Genomic DNA, 26,332 nt, shown 5'->3' with positions numbered 1-26,332 from the left:
CATTTCCATTTCTCCATCCTCCCCAGCTGCCAACCATCTGCTCTCGCGCTTCCCACTCTGAGCCCAGCCCTTCATTTCTGATTCCTGTGGATTTTCCTTTGTTAGGAACTTAGCCTCACATTTTAAAGAATTTTAAATTTATTTTTTATCCAAAGTGTTGGAGGGGGTGGGGGTTAGCAGGAAGGGTCCACATTAGCTTAATCCGCTGTTGGCCAGTTGTGGAGGTCAACAGAGGGTTTCTGGCTCAAGGAAAGTCCTCATTGTGTACGAGGACAGAGGCTCAGAGGAGCCAAGTGACACACCCAGGCTTTGGGCAGAGTGTTCTGTTTTCTTTGGGAACATTGTGAGGATGGCTTTGACATCAAGGATGCACGTGTGTTTTAGGACATCACTCTGAAGATACAGTTCTTGCGGCTTCTCCAGAGTTTCAGCGACCACCACGAGTAAGTACGAGCCGTCCCCGGAAGGAGAGTTGTTGTGGCAGCTTCGCTCGTCTCTCTGTGCCGTTGGTCTCAGCTCGGGAGGGCCGCCGGGGGCTGTGGGAGCTGCTACCATCTCACCTAGCACGGGCGCTGCGGGGCACTGCTTCTTGCGCGGCCCTTCCTTCATGCCGGGCCCGGTGCCGAGCTTGCCCCGGGCCCTCACGGCCAGCCTAGGAAGTGAGCACGGATGTTGCTGGCCCCTTGTTGCCCTTGGAGTCGATACATCTCTCAGCTGTCTGCCCCTGTGAACGAGGAGTGGACAGCTTGGCTCTTCACAGGGACCTCAGGTGGGCAGAGTGGGCTGAGTATTTGCTGACTGAACACGTGGACTATTCTTCACCTGCACAAGGAGATGTACCCTCTCCCATTTTTTTGAAACACATTCTGCCCTCTCATTTTTTATTTTTCAACCTTAATGGAGAATATACAAGAGACTGATTCTCTGCTATAGGAAAAGCAGTCCTGGGGAGGGATGAATAACAGCTGACCCTTGACCTTGGCACTGGGGACAGTGTGGTGGGGACTTTGGTGAGCTGGAATGCACAGGCAGTTACTGCTCAGCTCTGGCCAGCTGTTGGTATAGAGGAAACTGGGCCCACTATTGCATAGTTTCTGAGTTTTTCCCCCAAGGGAAGCTAGGAATTAAGATTTATGTGAAAGGTCCTGATTTTAAACGTTGGCTTAAATTCCTTTGAAACGTTGTATAAGCTACCAGAATGTGCCTGAGGACAGATGTGGTCAGGGGCCTCCACTTTGCTACTTTCGTCTGTATAATGTCGACCATCCTCTTTCAGAGGTTCTCTGTCTGAAGGACTTAAGCTCCAGGAAGTACGTGAACCCTCTGAAAATGGCACCAATATGTTCTGATTGTGTACTTTTTTTCTGAGGAATTGGGTCCCTAACTTTTTTTTTTTTTTTAAGATTTTATTTATTTATTTGACAGAGACACAGTGAGAGAGGGAACACAAGCAGAGGGAGAGGGAGAAGCAGGCTTCCCGCCGAGCAGGGAGCCGGATGCGGGGCTTGATCCCAGGACCCTGGAATCATGACCTGAGCCGAAGGCAGACGCTTAACGACTGAGCCATCCAGGCGCCCCGGGTCCCTAACTTTCATCAGACTCTCAAATCTGAGCGCTTGTAGGCGCTTCGCTCTGGGGAGACAGTGATGAGTGAAAACAGCCATGACCCCCACTCTCCTGGAAGGGAGAAGGACATAAATCAGAGAATTACACCATTGAATGTACAGTGACAGATGGAGATAGTATTCCGGTGGAGGGAGCATGGTTCTGTGAGAGAACATTTGACAGGGGTCGTGACCTGGCCAGAGGGTGGTCAGGAGCTCTTCTCTGCAGAAGTAACTTGTCAGCTGAGACCCAAAGGGTTGGCAGTGATAAACTGGGTGAAAAGGAAGAGTGAGAGGCTGACTGTTCCAGAAGAATCCGCCGCAGGAGGGAGCGCCGTGTGTTCAGGGAGGCCAGTGTGGCGGGTGATGTGAATGAAGGGGCCTTGGCTCAGACTGAGGCTGCAAAGGTGGTTGGTGGGCCAGCCACAGGGCCTTGTGGGTCATGTTGATGGGCTTGGATTTTATATATTCGAAAGCTTGTGAAATTGTGGGGGTGTTTTTGACAGGGGAATGATGTGATCAGAGTCCCGTTTTCTAGACCTCTCTGGGTGCTCTCTGTGTTGAATCAGTTCCCGGGAGAGACCATTTAGGAAGCTGACTTGGGTGTTGCCAGGCTGAGAGGTGAAGGGCGCAGGAGGGGCTGTCACAGCCGACTCGGGCCCCCTGGTGGGAACGCTGGAATAGGGCCAGGTTTGAGGAGCAAAATGGAGAGTTTGATTTGGACATCACTGAGTTGGAAGTGCCTTTGAGAAGTCAAATAGAAATGTGCAGTGGCAAACAGAAGGCCTGGAGATGTTGAGGGAAGGGGCCTTGTTAGTGAATGTGGCAGGTGGACAGGTGGGCTTGACCTGAGCCCTCTGCCGCCTCGGGCAGGTGGTGTCGGGGGAGGGCACTTGGGAGATTCTCCGATTCTCACCACAGGAAATGGGAAGGCCCACTAGCCCAGTGCCTGTCCTCTACCCCCTTCACCCCATTTGTTTCAGGAACAAGTACCTGCTGCTCAATAACCAGGAGCTGAACGAACTCAGTGCCATCTCTCTCAAAGCCAACATCCCTGAGGTGGAAGCTGTCCTCAACACTGACAGGTGGGTGGCGTCAGCTCGGGCCCACAGCCGACCCTGGCTGCGTGCGTGCCCGCACGTGTGCTGCCGGTCCTTCCTCACTGACGGGGAGCTCCGGTGTCCTGAGGGCGCCTGGGCGTCAGGCACTGTCCTCACATCACCTGCGTTACCTCTCTGGGGCCCCCCAGCAGCCCTAGCAGGGAAATGCTGTCATCCCCTCCACAGAGCGGGGAGCAGGGACTCGGAGAGGTCACTTGCCAAAGGTCACATATGCTCTGCCCACTCCTGTGTCACTCAGCTCTGCTGACATGCTTCTTTCTTGCCTTTTGCCAACTCCCATTAGCTGGGTTATGCTTGTGTCACCTGCGCAGTAGGGAGGTCACAGGCTCCTGGGGGCCCGGGCAGGGAGGACTGTATCCAGCACCAGGAGTCATAATTCTCAGCCTCTCTCTTTTTTTTTTTTTTTTTTTAAAGATTATTTATTTATTTGACAGAGACAGCGAGAGAGGGCACACAAGCAGGGGGAGTGGGAGAGGGAGAAGCAGGCTTCCCGCGGAGCAGGGAGCCCGATGCGGGGCTCGATCCCAGGACCCTGGGATCATGACCTGAGCCGAAGGCAGATGCTTAACGACTGAGCCACCCAGGCACCCCCCCCTTTTTTTTTAAAGCAGGAGAAATCTGTTCAAATGAAACCATGCATAGTTCATAATGTCTGTAGGGGATAAAAGTAGAGTTGTTCTATTTGAAGAGGTAACTTAAGGGCCTAGAACCCCTGCTCGCTTAACCCTCTGTCCCCTGTGATGCAGCCCGAGTCATTTCCTCATCTAATGTCTTTGCTTCCTAGACCAGGAAGCTGAGGCCCGGAGGCATGGGGACTTGGCCAAAGCCAGCTGGAGCTGAACGTGGGGCCCAGGGTACTCCCTGTCTCACCCTGCTGGCACAAACTTTGCCCCATCTGGTATACTCTGTCGTGGCATTTCAGACTCACTTTGGTGTAAACAGCCCTCCCTCCAGCAGTTCTGAGCACAGACTGTGGGTTTTTCTGGCCTCTGATCACTTGCTAGTGGGTCTGGAAAGGGAAAGCTGGCCTGAGAGGTGGTGTGAATTCACTTGGCTCTTCAGTTCTAAATCTGCAGGAGTCCTTGGGGTGCTCTGGGCCCAGGCAGAGCAGGGCAACCTCCTCCGGCTTGGAAATATCCCCAGGTGTTTTCACCCACCTAAAGTAGCAGAGAGACCCAGCCCCAGGGCCCCAGGACAACAGTAGTCCTTTGGCCAAGTGGGACTGGGCTCTGTCAGCCTCAGGTCTGCCACCAATGTCCCTGTTTTCTTCCAGGAGTTTGGTGTGTGATGGGAAGAGGGGCTTATTAACTCGTCTGCTGCAGGTCATGAAGAAGGAGCCAGCCGAGTCCTCTTTCAGGTAGGTCTGGGGACAGGCACCTGCCACTCCTGAAGGGCCCAGAAACCTAGTGTTTCCCAGGTGGTTAGAAATACCTCATTTAGTTACCAGCTCCCACCCTGGACATCTGACTACTGTGGGGGAGTGGGGGTCCGACTCAGCAGGTATGTGTGAGCTTCTGTTGCCTACCAGCCCCATATTTCACGAACTGACCAAGCTTTCACCAAGCGCCTACCCTGTGCTGGCATTGGACAGGTGGTAGGGAAATAGGAGCTATGGCCCCTGCCCACAGGAGTTCCCTGGGTTGTGGGAAACAAGCATGAAAAGACACCTGTTCGAATGCAGTGTGAGAAGGAGCCGAGCCAGGACCTGCCCCGGGAGCTGAGGGAGCAAAGGAAAGCCCCTTCCCCAGCTGGGGGCTGGTGGGGTGGGCGGGGACAGGGAGGGCTTCTCAGAGCTCCTCCTGCTGGCGGGAGATGGGTCGTGAAGGCTGTAGACAGAAGAGCGGCTAAGGGGAGGCATTCTGTCAGGGCTGCGGTGTGATGCGTCAGTAGGCTCCGCGCCCTCGTATGCCCCCCGTCAACTCAGCCTGACCTGTCCAGACTTCGCCTCATTGATCCCAGCTCTGCTCCCTGGGGCCACGTCTTCTCTAGGACAGCCCATCAGAAGTGAGCTCAGTGGCCCAACTGCACATGTCTGGTTCCCTCTTGCATTCCCGGCCTCACTTTCCATTGTCCCCCTGTTCTTCTGAAAGGTCAAAGCCTGGAGTGCATTTTCATATGTGACCTACCGTAACCAGCCCTTTGATCCTAGAGTCCCCTACTCTGAGACACAGCTTCTTCCAGACAGAACCAAATAGAGGGCTATTCCCCCACTGAACTGTCCGCTCCGTAAGGACTTACCCTTGCTGTGTCCCCGGTGCCTAGTATGAGGTCTGACGCCTAGCAGATGTGCAGTAAATGTTGAATAAATCAAAAGGCAGCAAACATCTCCCAGCGCCTTGGTGAATGGACTATGGGACAGAAGAGGGCAGCCTTAGCCACCTGGGCCAGGGGTCAACATTTGGGTCGCAGGTTTTGGCAAGCCCGGGCTGTGGAGAGTTTCCTCCGAGGGACCACCTCCTATGCAGACCAGATGTTCCTGCTGAAGCGAGGCCTTCTGGAGGTAATGGCCTGGAGGAGCCAGGGTGTTGGGTGTCCCGTTCTCCCCGCAGTCCCATGCATTTGCTCTCCTTCCTGAGCCCTAGACAGCTGGTCAGGAGCAGACCACATCTCTTTATTTTAAAACGCCAGTGCAGATTGCCCTAGGACCTCCCCTGAGTTTCCAACTGTGGGTTCCTGTAGTTGCTTAATGGATGCTTGAGGGAGCTGGGGGTGCCCATGGAAGAGTGGAAGAGTCTGAAGTTACCCAGTAAGGCCTTTTGACCCTGAGGATATTTTGCTGTTGACCAAAAGTTAATTTCCCTTTATTGTAAAATAGCCTTCAGAAAAAGCAAAATTTACAAAAGGCGGGGAGCAAACTGGCCAAAGATAGAATTGGTTTGTTTTTTTTTTTTTTTTTTTTTTTTTTAAAGATTTTATTTATTTATCTGAGAGAGAATGGGAGACAGAGCATGAGGGGGGAAGGGTCAGAGGGAGAAGCAGACCCCCCGCTGAGCAGGGAGCCCGATGTGGGACTCGATCCCGGGACTCCAGAATCATGACCTGAGCCGAAGGCAGTTGCTTAACCAACTGAGCCACCCAGGCGCCCTAGAATTGGTTTTAAAAAAAATAAAAAAGGGATACAAACAAGAAACTGACCCATGAACTGTAAAATCCCTAAGAAATTGATCCAAATTAGCATAACTTCAGGAAAATGAAAATGAAAAATGGAAACAGTTGAACTATCATAGAAAACTTTATTAAGTTAAACTGGTTTTATGTTCCTGATAAAAATTCATTGATTTTAGTATGAACTTTTTTATTCATAAATATGAAGACAAACCATGGGGTCAAAATGTGTCCCGTGCCCTTAAACCCTGTGCTTCATTTACTTGAATGGCCTCAGTGCTCAGGCAGGGGCCCATGTTACTTCTGGAAACAGCTCCCCTCGCCTGCAAGCTGGGGAGCCCTAGACAAGCAGGAGAGCTCATAGCTGCCTACCCCAACCCGCTGGTGAGGTGCATTAGGCCCAGCCCCGTCCTTGGAGCTCCCAGCATCCCCAGATGAGAATCTAGACAGGGGAACAGGTTCCATCAGCTGATGTGGATGCTTACTCGAAGCAGGTGTCACGTGGTCGGGGTTCTGTGCCCGGCCGGTGGGAGGCAGGCAGCGGGCAGCTTGGCTGAGCATAGCCTGGGGGCGGCAGCCACATCTGCCGGTTGGCCCCGGGGCTCAGCCACCTTCCTGCCTTTATCCTGTCCTCTCCCACCCCCAGCACATCCTGTACTGCATTGTGGACAGCGAGTGCAAGTCGAGGGATGTGCTCCAGAGTTACTTTGACCTTCTGGGGGAGTTAATGAAGTTCAACGTTGATGCATTCAAGAGATTCAACAAATACATCAACACTGATGCAAAGGTAAGACTAACCTGGGCTCTGTGGGGTTTGCCGCGTTGTTCAGAAGTTATCTTGGAGGGGCGCCTGGGTGGCTCAGTCGGTTAAGCGTCTGCCTTCGGCTCAGGTCATGAGATCGAGCCCCGCGTTGGGCTCCCTGCTCAGTGGGGAGCCTCCTTCTCCCTGTGCCCCTCATCCCCGCCCTGGTTGTGCTTGCTCACGCTCTCTTGAATGAATAAAATCTTTAAAAAAGATGATGAAGTTATCTTAGAGCCCTGGCCCTTGCTAGTCTTCGGTGCTGGTTTTAAATTGGAGAATACTGGGAAGTCAGTGGGCAGTCACCTGGGCTCTGGGCCAGGGCTGCGCTAGACCCTGGCTGTGCGGGGGTGATGGGCGCAGCTGCTCTGGGCCCGTGACACAGTGGGAGCAGGTGGGCTGTGACATGGCCCTGATGTGGGGCGGTGGGTGCCAGGCCGAGCCCCAGAAGGGCAGGACTGGGCCTGGTGTGTTAGGCTCAGGGGCTGTTTGACAGAAACACAGCTCAGGCTAGTTGAAGTGAAAATGAGAAGAATCCAGCACCCATTGGTGCAAAAACCACTGGGCTTAGTGCCCGATGTGGCTTGAGCTCCTGCTGAGGGGCAGCTCACCCAGCTCGTCCGGGCCTGGGTAAATGGGTGCCCCTCTCAGCGAGCGGGCCTGCCGTGGGCCACGACCGTGTGCCGCGGGAGCCTGCCACCGCCCGTCTGAGCTCGGGCCCCACTCCAGTTCCAGGTGTTCCTGAAGCAGATCAACAGCTCGCTGGTGGACTCCAACATGCTGGTGCGCTGCGTCACTCTGTCGCTGGACCGATTCGAAAACCAGGTGGACATGAAAGGTAAGAAAAGGCCGTAACGGCCGGGCGAACCGGCCCGGTGCGGCCGCGCTGGTGTCCGACGCCCAGCATCTCGCAAGGAGACAGACACGGCTGGACGCAGCTGCCCCAAGTGCCCACGTGGCTGGGGTCAAGGTTGTGGCTCTCCGGGAGATTTTCTTGGCTGCTTTGACTTTCCTGTCATCTGTGCTTCCTTTCATATGACCCACATTTTAATAAAAGTGAAGACACTTGCTTGTTGCAAGCAAAATGCAAAAGCCAAGCCGCCCCCGCCCCCGCTGGAATTGTCTGCGGCGAGAGGGGCGCAGGTGGTGAGCCGAGGGGAGGGGGGCCGTGGAGAGAGGTGGCCCCTGCACCCACTGAGGGAAGAGGGGGCTTCCTGGGAGGCAGCACCTCTGGAGACGCACGTGTTCCCGCCGCAGCTGCTGCGCCCGTGGCCCCCGTGGCCGCTTCCATGGTCGGGCTCCCAGCTCCAGAGTCGGGTCCCCAGGGTGGGCCTGGCTGGAGGCCTGAGCCCCAGACCGGCTTCCGAGCCTGCTCTCACACCTCCGCTCTGCTGTCCCCAGTGGCCGAGGTCCTGTCCGAGTGCCGCCTGCTGGCCTACATATCCCAGGTGCCCACGCAGATGTCCTTCCTCTTCCGCCTCATCAACATCATCCACGTGCAGACACTGACCCAGGTGAGATGCCCTGCGGACCCGCGCTACGGACGGGAGCTGGGGGATGGGAACCAGCTTCCGTCATCCTGGAGCCCGATGGTTGATCTGTCCCACCTTCCCCTGCAAGTGTATCTTGATCCATTTCTTGGTTCCTAGGCAACCCTGCCTGCTATTCTGAGGACTTTTTCCAGTGAGGGATCAGTGCCCCATTTTATAGACGGGGCCTGAGGGGGTAGCAAGCCTCCGAGGTCACGGATGGGTCGGGATTGGCACTGAGCTCTTGACTCCCGGTCCAGTGCTCTTGGCGCCCCTCCTGCTGTGCAGGCTTTGGGCTTGGACTTGATGTTGCCTCCCACCCCCTCCCTAACTAACTGCGGTTGTCCCTTCCCTGAGCTTCCCTTTCTAGAAGTGGGGGTGATGCTGTACCCCTCAGAGGTTCTCTGTTCCTTCAGCTAACACACGCTTACCGAGGCAGGGCGCTGGGCTGGGGCTGCACAGTGAACCAGACAGGCCGGGACCGTTCCTCTCGTGCGGGCCCAGCCTAGTGCCGAGTGGGAGATAGAAAGTGAGGCAGCCGCACCTAATGCAGGCAGCCCCCCTACCCGGGGATCGAAGCTCCGGGAACCAGAGCTCCCCGGAAGAAGCGATGCCCGAGCTGGCCCTGGAGGAGGAGCGGATTCTAACTGGACCAACTGGGGTCCCACCAGGGTGGGGATGGGTGGTGGGTGGAGGAGGGACAGGAAGGTGGTCAGCGCGGTCCGTTGGCGGCTCTGGCGGCCTTCCTTCCCCCGCCCTCTCAGGTCCGTGCAGAGGCCGCTGGGTGCGTGGCCCGGGGACTCCGCCGGGGGCCCTGCAGGGTCTGGGCGTGGGACACCCTCCTCCCTGCCCCGTGGCAGCCCCTAGGGCTCCCTGCCCGCCCCTGACCTGCGTGGCCTGGCGCCCCGCAGGAGAACGTCAGCTGCCTCAACACCAGCCTGGTGATCCTGATGCTGGCCCGGCGGAAAGAGCGGCTGCCGCTGTACCTGCGGCTGCTGCAGCGGATGGAGCACAGCAAGAAGTACCCCGGCTTCCTGCTCAACAACTTCCACAACCTGCTGCGCTTCTGGCAGCAGCATTACCTGCACAAGGACAAGGACAGCACCTGCCTGGAGAACGTGAGCGCCCCCCCAGCCCCGGTGGGTGGGCCGTGCGGTGGGCAGCTCTTTGTCCCCTTACCAAGGCCCTCCCCACGGGGTGCCGGGTTCGACTTGGGTCCTCCAGGCGCCCCCCCAGCCCCTCTCTCTTTGCCCAGAGTTCCTGCATCAGCTTCTCATACTGGAAGGAGACTGTGTCCATCCTGTTGAACCCAGACCGCCAGTCGCCCTCTGCCCTTGTCAGCTACATTGAGGAGCCCTACATGGACATAGACAGGGACTTCACCGAGGAGTGACCTTGGGCCAGGCCTCGGGAGGCTGCTGGGCCAGGGCCAGTGTGGGTGAGCGTGGGTACGTGTGCCACACGCCGTGCCCTGTCCGCAGCCCCCCTCCCCGCCTCCTGCCTCCCCACTACTCTGCCTGCCCCAGGTCTTCAGGTACAGGCTTGGTGGGAGGGAGCATCTAGAAGCCCTTGGCCCTTGGGTCTGAGGGCCCCAGGTCACGGGGGGAACCTCAGTTCCCTCAAGATCCCCATGATAAGGACAGGGACACTGTGCCCACCCTTCAGAACCCTGGGGCCCTGGCCCACCCAGAGGTAAAGGAACTTTTAAAAATAGCTCTCTGTGAGCTCTTGAGCCGTCTCTTGGCTGTAAGTCCTGGGGTGGGGAGGGAGATACGGGCACCCTCCAATCTGTGAGCCAAGCTTGCTCCGGCCTTTGGACCCAGGCAAAGGCTTCTGAGCCCCCCCGGGCAGGGGTGGAAGCTACCAGAGGACGCTGCCTTCCCTCCACACCTGCCCATCTGTCCCTCCCTCCCCCGTTTTCCTTTAGCTCCTCTGGTTCTGTTTGCTCACTGGCCGCTGTGTTCATCCCAGGGGGTTCCCCTAGAAGTGGGGGCCTTTTTCTTCCATCCCTTGGGGCACAGGGTGGCTGTGCCCTGCCCCGGGGCAGTGTCTCCTGCCTGAGCCCACAGACACGGGAGCCTGGCTAGGAGCACACCCTTGGCCCCTCCTTGTGTTGCCAATTTATTAACAACAAATAAACCGATTAAATGGAGACTATTAAAGAACTTTATTTTAAATGACTGATGTGGACCTGACTTTTGTCGAGGGACCATGTGTTCCTTTCTTCTGAACCTCAAAGAAGGAGAAGGCAGCCAGCTAGAGCTGCAGATGCGACATTTACTCAGGGTCCAGCAGGGCTTGGGGTGGACTGGGATGAAGAGGCAGCAGGAGAGGGCACAAGGCAGGCAGCGTCTTCAGAGCCCAGGAACTCCAGCGTCACTCCTTGTGCTAAGGGGACAGGAGTGGTTGAATGAGCGCCACCATACCCCCCCCTCCCCCCAGGCAGAGGGCAAGGGGGTTCCCTGTGCAGCCCCTCACCTTGGGCCCTAGGGCATCCCGGGTCCGTGCCCGCAGCTTGTTAGCCTGGGTTTCTGCCATGTCTGCCCGCTCCTCTGCATCATCCAGCTCGTGCTGGGCCTTGCGGTACTTGGCCAGGTTAGTACTGGCCTGCTGTTCCTGGGGGTGCAGGCAGGCCTGGTCACCCTTTGGTAGCTGAGAGAGGGGGTCAGTCTGGTCCCACCCCATCCCCAGAGGGGGCCGGCTTCTCCTGGCCCTCAGCTGCTCCCCCCACCCACCACTCCCTACTCCCCTCCTCCTGCATTGCCAGGACCCGCGGCAGGAAGGGGGGCGCGGGGAGCACTCCTTCCAGAGGTAAGCAGAAGGGGAAAGCACGTGGGGTCCCCTCGGAGACCGAGCCAGGTCCTGTCTCTAAGCTGAGCGGGGACAGTGGGGTCACTGCCGGCACACACAGCCAACAACACTGGGGAGCCCACGGCCGAGGGAGGAGTGAGGCTGCTGCTGGCGCTGCAACCAGCCCTGACGCGGTTACCAACTTCCAGGCCCGGCCGCCCAGACTCCGTGCGCTCACCGCCTCCTCAAACTGGCGTTTGTAGCTCTTGACCTTGCTCTGCAGCTTGTCCACCAGGTCCTGCATGCGAGCCAGGTTCTTCCTGTCCTCCTCGGCCTGGGCAGGCAAAAGCGACTCAGGTCTTGCCTAGACCAGGCCAGCTCCAGGGTCACCCCCAGAGGCGGGATCTGGTCACCCACCTGGTATGCGAGCTCCTTGACCCGGCGCTCATGTTTCCGCACCCCTTTGAGGGCCTCGGCGTGCTTCTTCTGCTCTGCATCCAGCTCGGCCTCCAGCTCCCGCACCTGCGAGCAGCCAGGGATGGGCCTGCTGCCCGGAGCCTGCCCTCGGGCTGGCCCACCCTGCCAGGGAAAGGACTGGAAGGGTCGCACGCACCTTGGCCTCCAGCTTCTGCACCTGCTTCTTCCCGCCGCGGAGGGCAGCTTGTTCGGCCTCCTCAAGCCGGGCCTGGAGCTCCCGCACCGTCTGCTCCAGCGTCTTCTTCATCCTTTCCAGGTGTGCGCTCGTGTCCTGCTCCTTTTTCAGCTCCTCGGCCATCGTGGCCGCCTGTTGGTGGAGTGGGGCGGGCATGGTCAGGACGTGAAAGCCCCTTGGAACTCAGCTCCGAGCCCCCCCGCACGGCCAAGGCCCAGCCTCACGTCGGTGATGGCCTTTTTGGCCTTCTCCTCAGCGTCCCGCCTCTCCTGGGCAGCCTCCTCCACCTCCCCGCTCAGCTGGGTCAGATCCACCTCTAGCTTCTTTTTCTGGTTCAGGAGGCCTGTGTTCTGGGGGGGTGGGGAGGGGAGCAGAGCCTCAGACTGGGGGCCGGCTGGCCAGCGCCCTGAACCTCCCCGGGGCCCTCCCGCCCCCACCTGCGAGTGCAGGAGATTAAGGCGCTCGGTGGCCTCCAGCAGCTCCTGCTCCGCCAGCCGCCGGCTGCGCTCGCCCTGCTCCAGCGCGGCCCGCAGCTCCTCCAGCTCCGCCGCCAGCAGCGCGGCCCGCCGCTCCAGGGCCTGCGCCTGCTCTCGGAGCTCGGTCGCCAGCCGCCGCTCCTCGTCCCGCCCCACCTGCTCCTCCTTGAGCTGGGCCTGCAGCAGCCGCGTGGCTGCCTGGGCCTCCACGGCCTGGCGGGCGGCGTGGCCCAGCTGCAGCTCCAGGTCGTTGAGGTCGCCCTCCATCTTCTTCTTGAGCCGCAGTGCCTCGGTGCGGGCCCGGGTCTCCGCGTCCAGGGAGGCCTGCAGGGACTCCACGGCCCGCTGGTGGTTGCGCCTGCGGGAAGCCGGGAGGAGAGGAGGGGTCGCGGCCTCGGAGAAGGGGGCGGGCCCAGGCCCCGGACCTGCCCTTAGACGCACCCGAGGACGGCCGCAGACGCGAACCCTTGGTGCGAATAAGTGAATCGTCCCCCGCGCTGGTTTCAAGCCCCTTGTGATTGCCTGTTACCCCTCAGAGCATGTTCACGGACAAAAGGGAGGCTCCAGACAGACGGGGGCTGAACCCTGGCTCTACCTGCGCTGCGTAGCCCTGAGCAAGTCCTTTAGCCCCCGAAGTTCGCCTCTAGACCGGGGAACGACGGCCTGACCCCGACGGGGTTCTAGGGGAGGCCAAACCAAGCGTGTGCACAGAGGGGCCCGGCGCATGGGAGGGGCGTCAGCCTCCGTTGGAGGAGTGGATCCGGGGCACGCTGGGCGGGGAGGACTCTAGCCCCCCCGCCCTGTACCTCAGGTTAGTGCACTCCTCATCTTTCTCAGCCAGTTTCCGGTCCACCTCAGCCTTGACCTGGGACAGCTCCAGCTGGATCCTCAGACTCTTGGTCTCCTCCAGCTCCAGGGCTCCCTGGAGCGCAGAGGGGGCAGCATGGGCACGGGGGCCGCGAGCGTGCAATACATGAGCGCAAGAGGCCAGGGGAGCAGGGCGGTGCCCACCCCGGCCCCGCGGCCAGCCCCTGACCTCGGCCTCCTCCAGCGCAGCCTGGAACTCGCTCTTCTCCCCTTCCAGAGCCTTTTTGGCTTTCTCCAGTTCCTGGATGCTCTTCCCGCTGAGGCTGACCTGGTCTGTGAGGTCACTGATCTCCTCTGCAGAAGGAACAGGGCACTGAGGGGCCACCCCCATGCCTTCTGCTCCAACCCGGGTCATTTCGTTCACTCCTAATTCCAGGGGGACCCCACCAGGGCACCCTCCGTGACTCCCAAGGGGCTCCCGTCGACCCCAGCGCAGTTCTCTGACCCTGCAGGTTCTTGTTCTCCCGCTTGAGTGTCTCCAGGGCCTCGAGCGCCTCCTCGTGGCTGTGCTGCAGCCGGAAAAGCTCAGTGCCCAGGCTGCGGGCCTCCCTCTGGGCGGCCTCCAGCTCCCGCTGCGTCTCCTCCTCCTGCCGCCGCCGCTCCTCCAGCGCCCGCTCCAAGTGCCGCTGCTTCTTGTCCAGCGCGGCAGCCGCGGAGGTGGCCCGTTCCAGCTCTAGGGTCACGTCCTCTGACTCCGTCTGCAGTCGCAGCTTGGCCTTCTCCAGTGAGGAGCACTTGGCGTGGGCAGCCTCTACTCCCTCCTCTGCTTCCTGCAGCCGCAGGGCCAGCTTCTTTCTAGGCCACGGGAGCAGACGGCGGGAGGCTGGCACAACAGTCGCCCGTCCCCCCTCGCCCCCTGAGGGCTCAGAGGCTCGGCCACCACCCCTACACAGTGACGGCCCAGCGCCTAAGGCACTCACTTGGCCTCCTCCAGCTCCTCGGTCCTCTGGATGGCATCCGCCTCGTACTTGCTCCTCCACTGGGCGACTTCGGCATTGGCCTTGGACAGCAGCCGCTGCAGCTCCGCCTGGGCCTCCGCCTCCTCCTCGTGCTGCTCCCGCAAGAGGTCACAGTCGTGCCGCAAAGCCTGTACGGCATGGGCCAGCGCACTCTTGGCCTGCAGGGACCTCAGTGACCTCAGCATGGGGCCGGGCTGGCGGCCCCAGTGCCCACCCTGCCTGCTCTGGGGCGGCCGGAGGCCAGCCCACCTTGCTCTCCTCTTCCAGCTGCCTCCGCAGTTCCTCCAGGCTCTGGGTGGCCGAGGCCTTGCCCCTGCTCAGCTGGCTAATCAGACACTCCTTCTCCTCGAGTAGGCGGCTCAGCTCCCCTGCAGGCCAAGGGGTGAGCCAGCAGGTCAGGCGGGCCCTCGAGGGGCAGCACCAAGGTCCCCACAGGTGGCCCAGCCGGGCCCCTGGCCTCACCACTCTCGGTTTGCAGCCGCCCACGCTGAGTGCTTGCATCCGCGACCTGCCGCTGCAGCTCTTCCACCTTGATCTTGGCCTCGCTCAGCTGATCCTCATAGGTCCGGCACAGCTTCTCTGCACTGGCCTGGGATCCAGGGTCAGGAGTCAGAACAAGTTTGTCAGTCACAGGGGAGTGTCTGGGGCTGCCGACCAGAGGCTAGGACCCCGGGGTTGGGCACTAGAAGGCTAGACGCGGGCTCAGGAAGCAAAGGGAAAGCAGAGCCCCAAGTTCAGGGTCAGAGATTCTACTGCAGACCATGGTCTTAAAAGATGGGGAGTCAGAAGTGAGAGGGCCAGGGTGAAGTTAGGGTACTAGAGTCTGAAGTCCGCTCTCAGGACTGGTGGTACAAAGGTCAAGGGTCAAGGTTGGGTGCTGGGGCTGGGGACAGGAACAGTCAGTCAGGATAGAGATCAAGGACTGAGATGTTAAAATTAGATGCTGGGTCAAAAATGACCTGGAGTCAGGGAACAGAGTTTAGTAGGAGTCAAGGTTTGAGGTCAGGACTGGTGTGGGGTTGGGGCCGATGACAGGTGGACAGGTACAGGGTCAGGCCTGGTGCGGGGGTGGTCAGGGGTCGGCGGGTGGGGTCAGCGCTGGAGTCAGGATCAGTTCAGAGTCGAGATGGGTATGGGACCCGAGCTCAGTCAGGAGGGGTCAGGAAGGGGGCAGACACCTTGCCGCGGGCCAGGGTCTCCACATTGGCGCCCAGATCATCCACCTCCATGCGCAGCTCGCTCTTCTCCTTCTCCAGCTTCTGCCGCACCCGCTGCAGACTGTCCACCTGCTCGCCCAGCTCGGCCGCACTCTCGGCCTGCTTGCGGCGCAGGGCGGCCACGGTGGCCTCGTGCCGCAGCGCCGCCTCCTCCAGCTCCCGCCGCAGCCGGCCCAGCTCGGCCTCGCGCTTGCGGCACCCCTCGCGCTGCCCCGCCGACGCCCCGCCAGCCTCCTCCAGCCGCTCGCTCAGCTCCTCCAGCTCCCGGGCCGCCTCCGCCCGCTGCTTCTCCACGCGGGCCCGGGCCGCCCGCTCCGCCTCCAGCTCCTCCTCCAGCTCCTCGGCCCGAGCCTGGGGACAGGCAGCCGGCAGCGGTCACCTCCGTGCGCCGCTGGCCCTGGCCCTTCCCACCCCCCCCCCCGTGCCCCACACACCTGCAGTTCCTTGATCTTCTTCTGTAGCTGCGCCCCTAGGAGCTGCTCGTCCTCCACCCGCAGGTTCAGCTGACTCAGCTCCGAGTCCTTCCTGCAGGTCGTGCGGGGCGTGAGCCAGGGCAGGGCCGGACTGCCATCAGCCAGCCTGGAGTCCTCCCCGCCCTCCGGTCTCCCTGCTCCCCCGCCTGAGGCACCCAGCCCTAAGGGACCTGCCCCACCCCCATGGTCCCTCCCAAACCCCCAGCCCCGAGCCTGGCAGGACACTACGCCTGCACCCTAGCGACCCCCGTCTCCATCCTCCACGTTCAACTTCTGCAGGGATGCAGAACCGATCCCAGAGTCCAGAGGGAGAAACGGGGTGCAGGCTCAGGAGGCCACCTGCTGGCCAGGGGCGCAGGTCAGCTGCCCACCCCATGCCTACTTCTTGAGCTTCTCCTCCAGCTGCTGCTTGTCCTGGGCAGCGTCCGTCACCGACTCCTGCGTCAGCTTGAGGTCACCCTCGAGCTTGCGCTTCGCCCGCTCCGTGTCCATGCGCAGCTTCTTCTCTTGCTCCAGGGAGCACTCCAGCTGTGGAGCAGGAGGGGTGGCCAGGCCCAGCTGCCAGGCCCGGCAGGCCGCCGTCCCAGCCCCAGCCCCCCACCCCCCACCCCACAGGCCTCCGCTGGGGCCGGGACTCACGTCTTCCACTTGCTGCTCCAGCCGGAGCTTGGCCTTGGCCAGAGCGCTCACACGGTCCTCCTCGGCCTGAAGGTCGCCCAGGGCCTGCTGGTGGGCCTCCTGCAATGCCTTCTTCTCCTTGGTCAGTCGGGCCACCGACTCGTCCAGGGCCGCCATCTCCTCGGTCAGGTTCTTCACCTGTGCCGGTGCCCAGGTCACCACGAGGACGCCCCTCCCACACTCTGGTCCGAGAAGCCACCCGCCAGGTCACAGCCACCGCCCCTTCCAACTAGGGGGCCTCGGGCAAGTCCCTTCACTCTGAGCCTCAATTCTCAGTAAATGCTAGTTTCCTTCGTTGTAACAGGGGTTCCAGACAGTCCTGGCTCCCCCCGTGAGCACCTGAGCAGGCAGCTGACCCCCGGACCCCCACCCCCGGTATAACACCGTCCGGCGTCCGTACTCCCGCTCCCGTGAACCACATGGGGCCGTGGCAGGGGCCCGATGGCAGAAGGCATGCCGAGGCACCGGGGGACGCAGAGCTGGGAAATGGGCTTCCTGCCCTCAGGAGGCCTCTGGTCCAGGATGGATGACAGATGCCAGCATTTCTGAGCACCACGGTGTGCTGGGCCCTGTGCTGAGTGCTGGCGGAAGCTACTCACACACCGAATCCTCAAGCACCGAATAAGGTAAGTGCTGCTATTAACCCCATTTGACAGATGAGCAAACTGAAGCCCACAGAGAGGAACTGGCCCGCCCGTGGCCACCCAGTAGGAGTGTCCTAGAGCCTGGAGGGACAGCAGCGGCTGCCTGACCCCACAGCCGGCCCGGCCCACACCTTGTTCTCTGTGGCTTGCTTCTCCTTCTCGGCCTTGGCCAGTGTCAGCTCCAGGTCGTCAATGTCCTTCTTGAGCTCTGTGCACTCGTCCTCCAGCTTGCGCCGGCGGGCGGCCAGGTCGGCGTTCACCTCCTCCTCGTCCTCCAGCCGCTCGCTCAGCTCCTTCACCTTCGCCTCGAGCTGCACCTTGGACTTGATCAGCAAGTGGCAGCGCTCCTCGGCATCTGCCAAGTTTTCTTGCTCCTGGAGAGGGACGTGGGGAATGGGGCAGAGCTAGGGCCAGCTGAGCCAGCCAAGGGACACCAGGCCAGGCCCTGGGGAAGAAAGTTCACATGTCCATGCAAAGTTCCGACATCCATGCTCAGCTGGGCTCTGGGGACCGGGAATGCTTATGACCTACCTGCTCTGGGCCCTGAAGGGGCTCAGGTGTGATGGAATGAGGGCTCAGGGAGAGGGAGGGGCAGGGGCTGAAGCAGAAACATCCAGAGGGAAACATCAGAGAGGCTGGGGGCAACCCAGAGTGAGACCCGAACACAGGCTCGAGGAAGAAGTTCCAGGCTGAGGCCTTCCGGGGGGATGGGCAGCAGTGCCCCCGATCAGCTTGGGGACTCTCTCCTACCTCACTGTTTCCTCACCACCTGGCTGCCTAACGGTCTCCTGCGCTAGCAGGTGAGTTTGGTGACACCCTGTCTTCCCACCAACGTGTCTCCAGAGCTACAGCGGGGCCTGGTGCACAGGTGATACTCAGTGTTTGGGAAGGAAGGAATGGCTCTGTGGACTTGGGGAGATTCCAGACCTTTGATCCCTGCCCTCTGGCTATTACTGTTACTTGCCCCTGGGTCCCCAGGGGAAGGGAGCATGGGTCTGTCTCAGGGAGGCGGCGCTCCACTGCAGCTTTAGCAGGAAGCCAAGCTAGCGGGAGGTGGGAGCAGCAGGACACGTGGACAGATGGGCTCTGAGGGTGCGGAGGCCAAGTGTGGACCTGAGCCCACAGCCCTTCTCTCACGGCACGTCTGGGACTGGGAAGAAAGCTCCAGATCCTGAGCACGCAGAGCACACCAGGTCCACCCTGGCCTGGTGGGGGCGGGGGTGGGGGTTCTGGGGTGCCAGGGGCACGGGTCACCAAGGGAAGCCCCTCCCTTCCCCTCCCCCACTCACCGCCTGCAGCTGCAGGGCCAGGTCGTTCTTCTCCTGGGTGACACTGACGTGCGTCTCCTCCAGCTCCTGGCGCTTGGCCTCGGCAGCAGCCAGCGCCCCGCGCAGCCCCCGCAGCTCGGCCCGCAGGGCCGCCAGTTCCTCCTCCGCCTGCGCCGAGCGCAGCAGCGGCTTCATCTTGAAGAAGAGCTTCATCCAGGACCAGTTCTTGACAGCATTGAAGGCACGGATATTCCACTGGATGGTGAACAGGGCGTCCCTGGGGAGGGGGGGCCACAGGGGGCCGGGAGGCTCGGTGCGGCCCCTCATCGTGACGGCCCCGACGCTCCCGGGGCCCCTGCTCCGCACCGCACGCTCTCAGCGTGACCTCTCCATCTCGCCCGCGGCCCTGTCGGGTGGGTCCAACGCCTCTGCTTTATAGGCCAGGTGGGGCGAGAGGGGCCCACGTTCCAACGGGTCTGCCTCCCTCATGTCCTGGTGGCCCTTGCAAGTGTCCCGAAGATACCAGGAATGGATCCCGCTACGCTCTGGGCTCTGGGCTCAGACCGCGCGGGCTCCCCCCCCCCAACCCCCCCAGGTGGGACTGGGTCTCCGACTCACACGGCCCTTCGGCTGCTGGAGGTAATCACAGCGCCCACCTCGGGGGACTGTCGTGCCCGTTAACCAAGATAAAGCAAATAAAGCCTCTAGCCTGGGGCCTGGCACTTCAAGAGTCTTGGAAAACACCGGTTGTCGTTATTACCGTTCTGGGCCACACCGTGGGTGGCCTGCAGTGGAGGGAAAGGTGCTCTGACCCCAATTTTTGAGGTGAGTGAATGGAAACTGGCCGCTGAGGGGCACAAAACAGAGCCCTGCCCCTTCAGAGCCACCCGGCCAGCCGCAGGGGCTAAGCTGCCCCACGCGGTGGCTACCGTGACGCGCTGCGGAGAGCCCGGGGGTCCCCCAGCCCCGGCCCGGCTCCCGGCGCCCACACACCTGCCGCCCAGCAGGCGCTGGTACTCCAGGCGCATGAGGCGGCCCCGGCTCCGTGCCTGCAGCAGCGTCAGAACCTTGGCCAGACGCTGGTCACGAAGCTCCTCCAGGACGCCTAGAAGCCCAGCCTTGAAGAACACCTTGGGGGTGGGGAGAGACACCAGGTGGAACCCCCAAGTGCCTGCGTGTCGTCTGTCCAGTGTGACCACCCTCCATCCTGTGTGCCCCGACCTTGGTGTGGCCGAACTGGTACTGGATGTGCTCAATGTCCAGTGAGCCCAGGAGCTTCTCTGTGGCCTTCCTGCTGTCCATGAAGGTATCGTCTGGGATGGCACTGGGGTTCAGGATGCGGAACCTGGGGAGCAGGGAAGGGCTGGTGAGGAGGAGGCCGGACAGGAGAGCGAGGGACGATTATTCCCAGGCCTCACAGAGGTTAGCGCAGAGGCTCCAGAGGGGCCCCACCGAACCAGCATGGCGGCATGGTGGGGTGAGAACGTTCTGCTTAAAAAGCTTGGGCTGCGTTTAGATGCACTTTTTCATTACATTCGTTAAGAAATTGTATTTACAACAGGCGTGCGGCACTTTCATAATTTTTTAACTTGTAATTTTTTTAAGAGAGAGAATTCTAAACAAGAGCAAGGGTTCCCAGCACGTCCACTGCTGTGGGTCCAGGTGGCTGTGGCCACACTGTGAAGGCCAGAGAAATACGAAAGCTCCCTCCCGAGGGGACTGAGGAACACAGCACAGCTCACTAGACTATGCGATATTTTACAGCCATAACAAAATGAGTGATGCTAGCTGTCATTATACACCTGTCCAAACCCACACGATGTCCACCGCCACGAGCAAACCCTGGGCGATTACGGTGTGTCATCAGCTGTAACAGACGTCCCACTCTGGTGGGGGATGTTGCTTGTGGGGGAGGCTGTGCTTGTGGGGGGCACAGGTATATGGGAAATCTCAGTACCTTCCCCTCCATTTTGCTGTGAACCTAGAACTGCTCTAAAAAAAAGTCTTAAATAAAAGAAAAAAAAGGTGATGGTGCAGACTTATGTCTGCTGATAAGGAGCAATCTCCTTCTCTTACATGAAAAAACAAACTCACAAAACAAGGGTGGAGGGGTGGGGGGAGAGAGGTTGAGAGAGTGCGCGCACGAGAGAGCATGTGTGTGAGCATGCCCACAGTCTTCGTGTCAACACGCGTGGGTACGTCAGGGTGGGTGACCACGGGGACTTCAGGACGGGGAGGGAACTAGGGACCCCTAGAGCCTGACAAAATCAAACTTACAAAGGCAGAGAGAGCTAATAGCACTGACAAGCATTACATATAGTCTGGTCTACGGGGACCCTCACTCAACTCCCAAGTCCCCATCCAGCTCCGCCTGCCCCCCTTCGAGCCTCTTCTTGGACGTCTGCTGAAGACATTTCAAACTTGACTTGTTTAAAGTGGAACTCAATCCACTATCCCTCCCACCCCCAAAATATCAAAAAACCCTGTCTTGGTATCTCAGTAAACCTACCACCTACCCCAGTGGCTCAAGCCCCAAACCTGGGATCATCCTTGTCTTGTTCTTATTCCCTATCCGATCCACCAACTCGGCCTATTGGCTGCACCTCAAGTACTTGCAGCAAGCCTGCTGGCTACTCCCCCAGCCCGCTCCACCCCTGCTGAGATGCCTGCCCAGTCCCCTCCCCAGGCCCAGTGTTCCCCTCGGTGACTGGAATCTCAGTCCTTGGACGCTTGATCCCTTTGGCTCTAAGTGTGTGCCCCTCCCGTTCCCTCAGGCTGCTGCCTCCACCTGGGGGGGGGGGGGAGCCGTGTAGGAGCAGGGTGGGGGTGGGCAGGGGAACCAGGGCCGGGCAGGGAGACACTCACCGCTGCCGGAAGTCAGCATAGAGCAGCCTGTTGGGGAACCCTTGGCGACAGATCCGGATCCCCTCCAGAACTCCATTGCAGCGCAGCTGGTGTAACACCAAAAAGGCATCCATGACCCCTGGATATGGTGGGGGTTCAAGGGAAAGGTTGACTTCTAAGTCAATGGACACACCTTCACGCCCCAGAGAAAGACCACCAGCCCACAGAGGGGCTTTCTTCGAGACTATGTGGGCCCCGAGGAAAAGGAAGACCCAGCTTCTCAGTCTGCCCTGTCCCCTCCCTCCAATGGCCCCACGCCACCAACCCAGTCCTGGGGTGACTACCTGGGGTCTTGTTCTCATTGGGGACAATGCAACGGACGAAGTGGGGCTGTGTGGCCCGCAGGTTGGTCATCAGCTTGTTGAGGTTCTCCTGGGGATGGGAGAGGGGAGAAGGCACAAGAGGGGCAAGAAGCAGAATTGGAAACCATGGTGGATCAGCCCGCTAAGGACTGGTGAGCCGGGCATCTAAGCATGCTTCTGCACATCGGTCCTTTCACTCTGGTTCTTGTGACCCTCCTCCCTCTTCTGCTTGACTGGGTCCCTGTCACTCTCACCGAAGCCTTCACCCCCCCCCCAATCCCCTTCCCTCCCACGGGCCCCGCAGCTCCCTGCCCAGGCAGCGTGGGGACGGGAAGCAGCACAGACTTGCTGTGATGTTCACGTGGAGAGGAGTTAAACATCACTGCAAGTCTTAACGGCCGCCCGCCCAGGGTGCAGGGGACAGAGCAGGGACCAGGGACGGGGGTGGAGGCTGGCAGGGGAGGGCCTACACGGGGCCCAGCCTGGGCCTCACCTTGTGCAGCTGGGACACCGTCTGGAAAGATGCTGCCTTCTTACGCTTCTCCTTCACCCCAGACTTGGGGGGCTCGGCTAGGAGAGACAGGGGACCCATCACTCTAGGGGACGCCACTCTGTGAGTACCCTACAGGATGGCAATCTTGTCCCTCTGCACTCACTGGAGCAGGGGCCTGCGTAGTTCTCATAGAGGGCAGCCAAGAGCTTGTTCTGCGACTTTTGGAAGATAGGGACCACCGTCTCATTCAGTGGATCCTTGTTTTTCTCCAGCCAGCCCACGATGCTGTAAGGCACCTGGCAGAGACCGGAGGGGTGCTGAGCAAGGGCGGGGTGTGGGGCAGGGGGGACCGAGAGCCGAGAGAAGGGAGGAGGGTGGTCAAGGGTTGGGATTCCAACAGGCACCTACCACGCCTGCATAGTGGACCACTTCAAAGTGGGCCTGGTATTTGCGCTTCTTGTCAGGCCGTGGCTGCTGGAAATTGGGTGACTTCCCCGCATGATTGTCATAGAGCTTGGCCCGGAAGCTGGCATCTGAGGCCTTGGGGAACATGCACTCCTCCTCCAGGATGGACAGGATGCCCAGTGGCTGGGGACAGAGAACAAGCTTGAAGGGCTGCCATCAGGCCAGCCCATCCTGGCTGGGCCAGATCCCCATATCCTAGAGCCCTTCCTTCTGGAAGCCTTCCCAGACACCCCAACCACCTGCTGGGAGGGCCAGAAACCAGACAGGTGCCCAGGAGTCCTGTCTTCTAAAAGAGATGTTTGCCATGTGGCTGCCAGGCCCCTCTGCACGATTCACAGCTCTAGGCTGTCCTCTTGGCTCACAGCTGCACAAACTCAAACTGTCCCACTCACCTCCTGATGTCTGTGCTCTCGCTCTCTCTCACACACACACACACACGCACACAGTACAATTTTAAAAAAAAGGCAGTTCAAGTTTTGGCTTCCTCACTTACTAGCAGGGGGGCCCTTGGGCCTCAATTTCCTAACCTGCAAAGTGGGGAATGAATACTTTCAGTGCTGATCTCACAGCAAAAAACTACTGACTCCCCGGAATGTGCCAAAGCAGGAGATCACAGAAATGCATACAAATCACCTGCTGCATGAACTCTTGTGGCTTCTTCAACAACGTTCAATGTTCAAAATACATTTTCAGAGAAAAAGTAAGATGAGAAATGAGTGCATGTCTATGAAAGAAAATGCACGCCCAGCATAAAGGGTTTGGGGGAGACTCACCCAGGTGCCCAGACACAGGCTGTACAAGGTACAGAATTAGGGAGAAACGTTTTTTTCCCCCCTTTACTTCTGATTTTTCAAATTTTCTTTGATTTTTCTTTCTTCCTCTTGGTACAATGGGGAAATAGACGTAACCAGTCAAATAAAGCAGCAGACGGACCCTACCCTGCAGCAGGGCCTCAGGACCCGCAGAGCCGTGCACGCACACGGGGCTGTGGTCGACAGGGCTGGCGGCACGCTCACACGTACTCCCCAACACACATTCACACCACCTCCAGCAAACCTACTCACAGCCACGCACGCTGCCCTTCACCCACACACACACGGAGACCCAGTCACAGCCCCGTTCACACACACAAGCTCAAACCAACGCACAAGCGCACAGGTGCACACGCGGATGCTTACACACGCTCGCTCACCAGCCAGGGCACATTCGTTCCTGCTCACTCACCACACCCACACCCCCCTCTCCTTGCAGTGACCTTGGCCCGGGCCCCACCTTCTCGATGAGGTCAATGCAAGGCTGCAGGTCCAGGCCAAAGTCGATGAAGACCCAGTCGATGCCCTCCCGTTTGTACTCCTCCTGTTCCAGCACGAACATGTGCTGGTTGAAGAACTGCTGTAGCTTCTCGTTGGTGAAGTTGATGCACAGCTGCTCGAAGCTGTTAAACTGCAGAGGGAGGCGCCGGGCTCAGTGGAGGGGGACAGGGAGACCCGCAGAGAACTGGGATGCGTGTGACTTCACCCCCACCCACCCGTGGTCCCCCATCCTGTGGAGAATGGAGCCCAGGGGCATGGGCCTACTCTCACCTCAAAGATCTCAAACCCCGCGATGTCCAGGACCCCGATGAAGAACTGCCGGGGCAGCTTAGTGTCCAGGGTCTGGTTGATCCGCGAGACCAGCCACCGGAACAACCGGTCATAGGTGGCCTTGGCCAGAGCCCCCACGGCAAACACCACCTGGACGTGTGGAGAGGCTGGGCTGGGACCCAACAGGGAGGGGGCCCTGCCCCAGCTGTCCCCAGTGGGCCCCGGCCTGTGAGTCACTCACCTGCTCCACACTCTGGCCCTTGGTCACATACTCATTGCCCACACGCACTCGGGGGTGCAGAAGGCCTTTGAGGAGGTCCCCACTGCTGACCCCCATCAGGTAGGCAGCCTTGTCAGCACCTGGCAGGGCACACAGGTGGGTTAAGGAGGAGGCCAAGAATATGGACACTTGGGGGCTCTACTGGCCTCTGCCTGGGGTTAGCAGAGGGAGGCTGGGAGAGGTGGAGTTCAGGGCAGGGAGGGCGAGGGTCTGGAGTTGAGAAGTCAGGGGTTACAATCCGGGAAAACTGAGGCCAAAGGCTGTGGACAAGGTTAGGGTTAATAGTCATGGGACAAGATACTGGGATCAGGGTCAAGGCTGATGACCAGGTCAGGCCAGGGTCAGGACCCCTCACTCTCAGTGCCGTCGGCTTCAGCCTGCTCCTCCCGCTGTTTCTGCTTGAACTTCATGTTGCCAAAGTGCAGGAGGGCCCCCACGATCTTATAGCAGGCACACTTCTCATCCACGCTGAAGCCCAGGATGTCCATGGCATGCTGTGGCAGGGGACAGAAGGATCGGAGAAGGCCAGGGGCCAGCCGAACGAAGGGCCCTGGGACTGCTCCCCGATCTCCACCCAGCCTCACGTAGCCCCACACCATTGGCCCCCCGCTCCACCCCTCTCCCACCACAGACGTACATCAGTGGCCATCAGCTCTTCCCCATCATCCATGTTGTCCACAGTGATGACCCCCTGGCTGCAGAAGTGGTAGTCGTAGGGGTTCATAGACAGAAGCAGCATATCTGGGGGGCCCGGGGAGGAGTAGGGGGGGTTGGTCATGTTCACTCAGCTATTCTCCTCCCCCGTCCCATCCCAGCATGGGAGGCCCTGGGGGCTACCCTGGCCGGACACTCTAGGACCCTCCCAGGACTTCTCTGTGGCTGAGTTTCTCACTCCCTCCTCCATGCCCGTGGCTTTGCTTGCTTTATGGTTCTCGGAGGAATGAGCCCAGGCCCCATGCGGGGTGCTAGGACACGGGAAGCACTACACTCTGCCCTCTTGGGGTTTGCAAGAGAGGGGAGCTGGGCAGAAACAGAACCACTGCTTGCTTCCCCCTGGCGCTGCACGAGGCCTCTCCAGTCCCAGGACAGCAGAAGGGACAACCTGGCCAGGGCGATGACACCCAGGGGCCCGTTCTCCAGCATCAGAAGGAGAGGGCTCAACAATAACCAGAGGTCCCAGCCAAGGAGTGGGGGGACGGTCCCACCTAGCCCCGTGGGCTGTGACTCCCACTCTATCCGCCCGACCCTCACCCTGTAGCTCTGGCTTCTTCCCGGAGAGGATCTGGTAGTAGACGTGGTAGCCACGCTCACCGGGCAGCTGGAAGATCACTCGCGACTTCTCCAGGAGATCTGGGAGAAGGAGGGGCCCTGGCCTACCATCCTGTTTCCCCCAGACTGGGTCGCCCCAACAGGGCTGAGGGGGGAGCAGGGAGGAGGTGCCAGTGAGGGTCAAGGGTGAGTAGAGAGGCGCTGCATCCACACATGCGCCAGCATGTACGGAATGGTGTTAGCGTGGGAATGTGCGTCTGTAGGACTGTGTGTCTGTGTGTCTGGTGGGGGGGCGGGGTGTCTACGTTTGTCTTCTTCCATCCGTGCTTTCAGTCCTTCATCCACAGACCACGCTCCTTCCCTCCAGAGCAGAGCTGGTGTGTCAGTGCGTGTGTGGAGCTGAGCTTCCACATGCGTGCAAAGGGGTCAGTCAGGGAGCGAATGACGACGCTCCCTGGTCATCACATGCCTGTGCTCATCCATTGGGGTCTGGCCATGCACCCCAAGGTGGGGAATGGTCAGTGCGGGGCCTCGCAGGCGCAGCCTGGGACCTGGTGTCCAAGCAGTGGGGCCGGGTCAGGTGGGAGGGGCAACGACGCCCAAGAGGCGGGAGGGCAGGCTTCCAGGAAGGACAGGGACTCTGTGTGTACGTGAGGCTAGGGCAGGGGGGGCAGAGGCCTGCCCTACTGGAGGCCAGAGAAAGCACTGAGGTGTGGTAAGAACCAGTAACAAAGGAGCCTGACTGGCCCAATAAAGATCTGGGTCTCCATCTTAAGGCAATGGAATCTAGAGAAGGTTTTTAAGCAGAAACATGATGTGGTCAGACTAGTATCTGAGAAAATATCACTCTGGCT

The 26,332-nt window shown here is 60.0% G+C and overlaps 2 protein-coding genes and 1 long non-coding RNA gene across 9 annotated transcripts in view; 2 read left to right on the top strand and 1 right to left on the bottom strand.

Annotated features, from left to right (window-relative positions):
• The window catches only part of TRPC4AP (transient receptor potential cation channel subfamily C member 4 associated protein), a 65,359-nt gene extending 55,024 nt beyond the window's left edge, over positions 1-10,335 (top strand). For both annotated transcript variants that reach the window (XM_036092270.2, XM_036092268.2), the window contains exons 11-19: positions 385-443; positions 2,588-2,689; positions 3,999-4,082; positions 5,135-5,225; positions 6,477-6,617; positions 7,359-7,467; positions 8,031-8,143; positions 9,070-9,276; positions 9,414-10,335. In XM_036092270.2, coding sequence (XP_035948163.1) covers positions 385-443; positions 2,588-2,689; positions 3,999-4,082; positions 5,135-5,225; positions 6,477-6,617; positions 7,359-7,467; positions 8,031-8,143; positions 9,070-9,276; positions 9,414-9,551 — 1,044 coding nt within the window. In that variant the 3' untranslated portion in view covers positions 9,552-10,335. The remainder of the gene's footprint in view (positions 1-384; positions 444-2,587; positions 2,690-3,998; positions 4,083-5,134; positions 5,226-6,476; positions 6,618-7,358; positions 7,468-8,030; positions 8,144-9,069; positions 9,277-9,413) is intronic.
• The window catches only part of MYH7B (myosin heavy chain 7B), a 40,995-nt gene continuing 24,969 nt past the window's right edge, over positions 10,307-26,332 (bottom strand). For all 5 annotated transcript variants that reach the window (XM_078057123.1, XM_078057126.1, XM_078057124.1 and 2 more), the window contains 32 exons: positions 25,461-25,559; positions 24,847-24,950; positions 24,565-24,703; positions 24,171-24,289; positions 23,930-24,079; positions 23,619-23,789; positions 22,290-22,469; positions 22,045-22,177; positions 21,882-21,958; positions 21,371-21,458; positions 21,048-21,165; positions 19,404-19,527; positions 19,176-19,312; positions 18,204-18,459; positions 17,046-17,288; positions 16,232-16,408; positions 15,975-16,120; positions 15,554-15,644; positions 15,081-15,470; positions 14,365-14,491; positions 14,152-14,270; positions 13,864-14,060; positions 13,389-13,738; positions 13,113-13,237; positions 12,883-12,998; positions 12,038-12,434; positions 11,825-11,950; positions 11,562-11,732; positions 11,366-11,470; positions 11,187-11,282; positions 10,637-10,774; positions 10,307-10,546 (listed from right to left, as the gene is read on the bottom strand). In XM_078057123.1, the coding sequence (XP_077913249.1) occupies positions 10,535-10,546; positions 10,637-10,774; positions 11,187-11,282; positions 11,366-11,470; positions 11,562-11,732; positions 11,825-11,950; positions 12,038-12,434; positions 12,883-12,998; positions 13,113-13,237; positions 13,389-13,738; positions 13,864-14,060; positions 14,152-14,270; positions 14,365-14,491; positions 15,081-15,470; positions 15,554-15,644; positions 15,975-16,120; positions 16,232-16,408; positions 17,046-17,288; positions 18,204-18,459; positions 19,176-19,312; positions 19,404-19,527; positions 21,048-21,165; positions 21,371-21,458; positions 21,882-21,958; positions 22,045-22,177; positions 22,290-22,469; positions 23,619-23,789; positions 23,930-24,079; positions 24,171-24,289; positions 24,565-24,703; positions 24,847-24,950; positions 25,461-25,559 (5,021 nt within the window). In that variant the 3' untranslated portion in view covers positions 10,307-10,534. The remainder of the gene's footprint in view (positions 10,547-10,636; positions 10,775-11,186; positions 11,283-11,365; positions 11,471-11,561; positions 11,733-11,824; positions 11,951-12,037; positions 12,435-12,882; positions 12,999-13,112; positions 13,238-13,388; positions 13,739-13,863; positions 14,061-14,151; positions 14,271-14,364; positions 14,492-15,080; positions 15,471-15,553; positions 15,645-15,974; positions 16,121-16,231; positions 16,409-17,045; positions 17,289-18,203; positions 18,460-19,175; positions 19,313-19,403; positions 19,528-21,047; positions 21,166-21,370; positions 21,459-21,881; positions 21,959-22,044; positions 22,178-22,289; positions 22,470-23,618; positions 23,790-23,929; positions 24,080-24,170; positions 24,290-24,564; positions 24,704-24,846; positions 24,951-25,460; positions 25,560-26,332) is intronic.
• On the top strand, positions 16,404-20,211 carry LOC144379280 (uncharacterized). Of its 2 annotated transcripts, XR_013442012.1 has the most exons (4): positions 16,404-16,896; positions 17,088-18,107; positions 18,267-19,007; positions 19,190-20,211. It is a non-coding gene; the product is annotated as an uncharacterized LOC144379280 (long non-coding RNA). The 2 variants fall into 2 exon arrangements; XR_013442013.1 differs by having other exon boundaries at positions 17,088-17,714; positions 18,267-20,211.

Source organism: Halichoerus grypus, chromosome 10, assembly GCF_964656455.1.
Source record: "Halichoerus grypus chromosome 10, mHalGry1.hap1.1, whole genome shotgun sequence".
NCBI classification, from domain to species: Eukaryota; Metazoa; Chordata; class Mammalia; order Carnivora; family Phocidae; genus Halichoerus; species Halichoerus grypus.
Note: the sequence above shows the minus strand (reverse complement) of the source record. Positions and strands in the feature narration are given on the sequence as shown.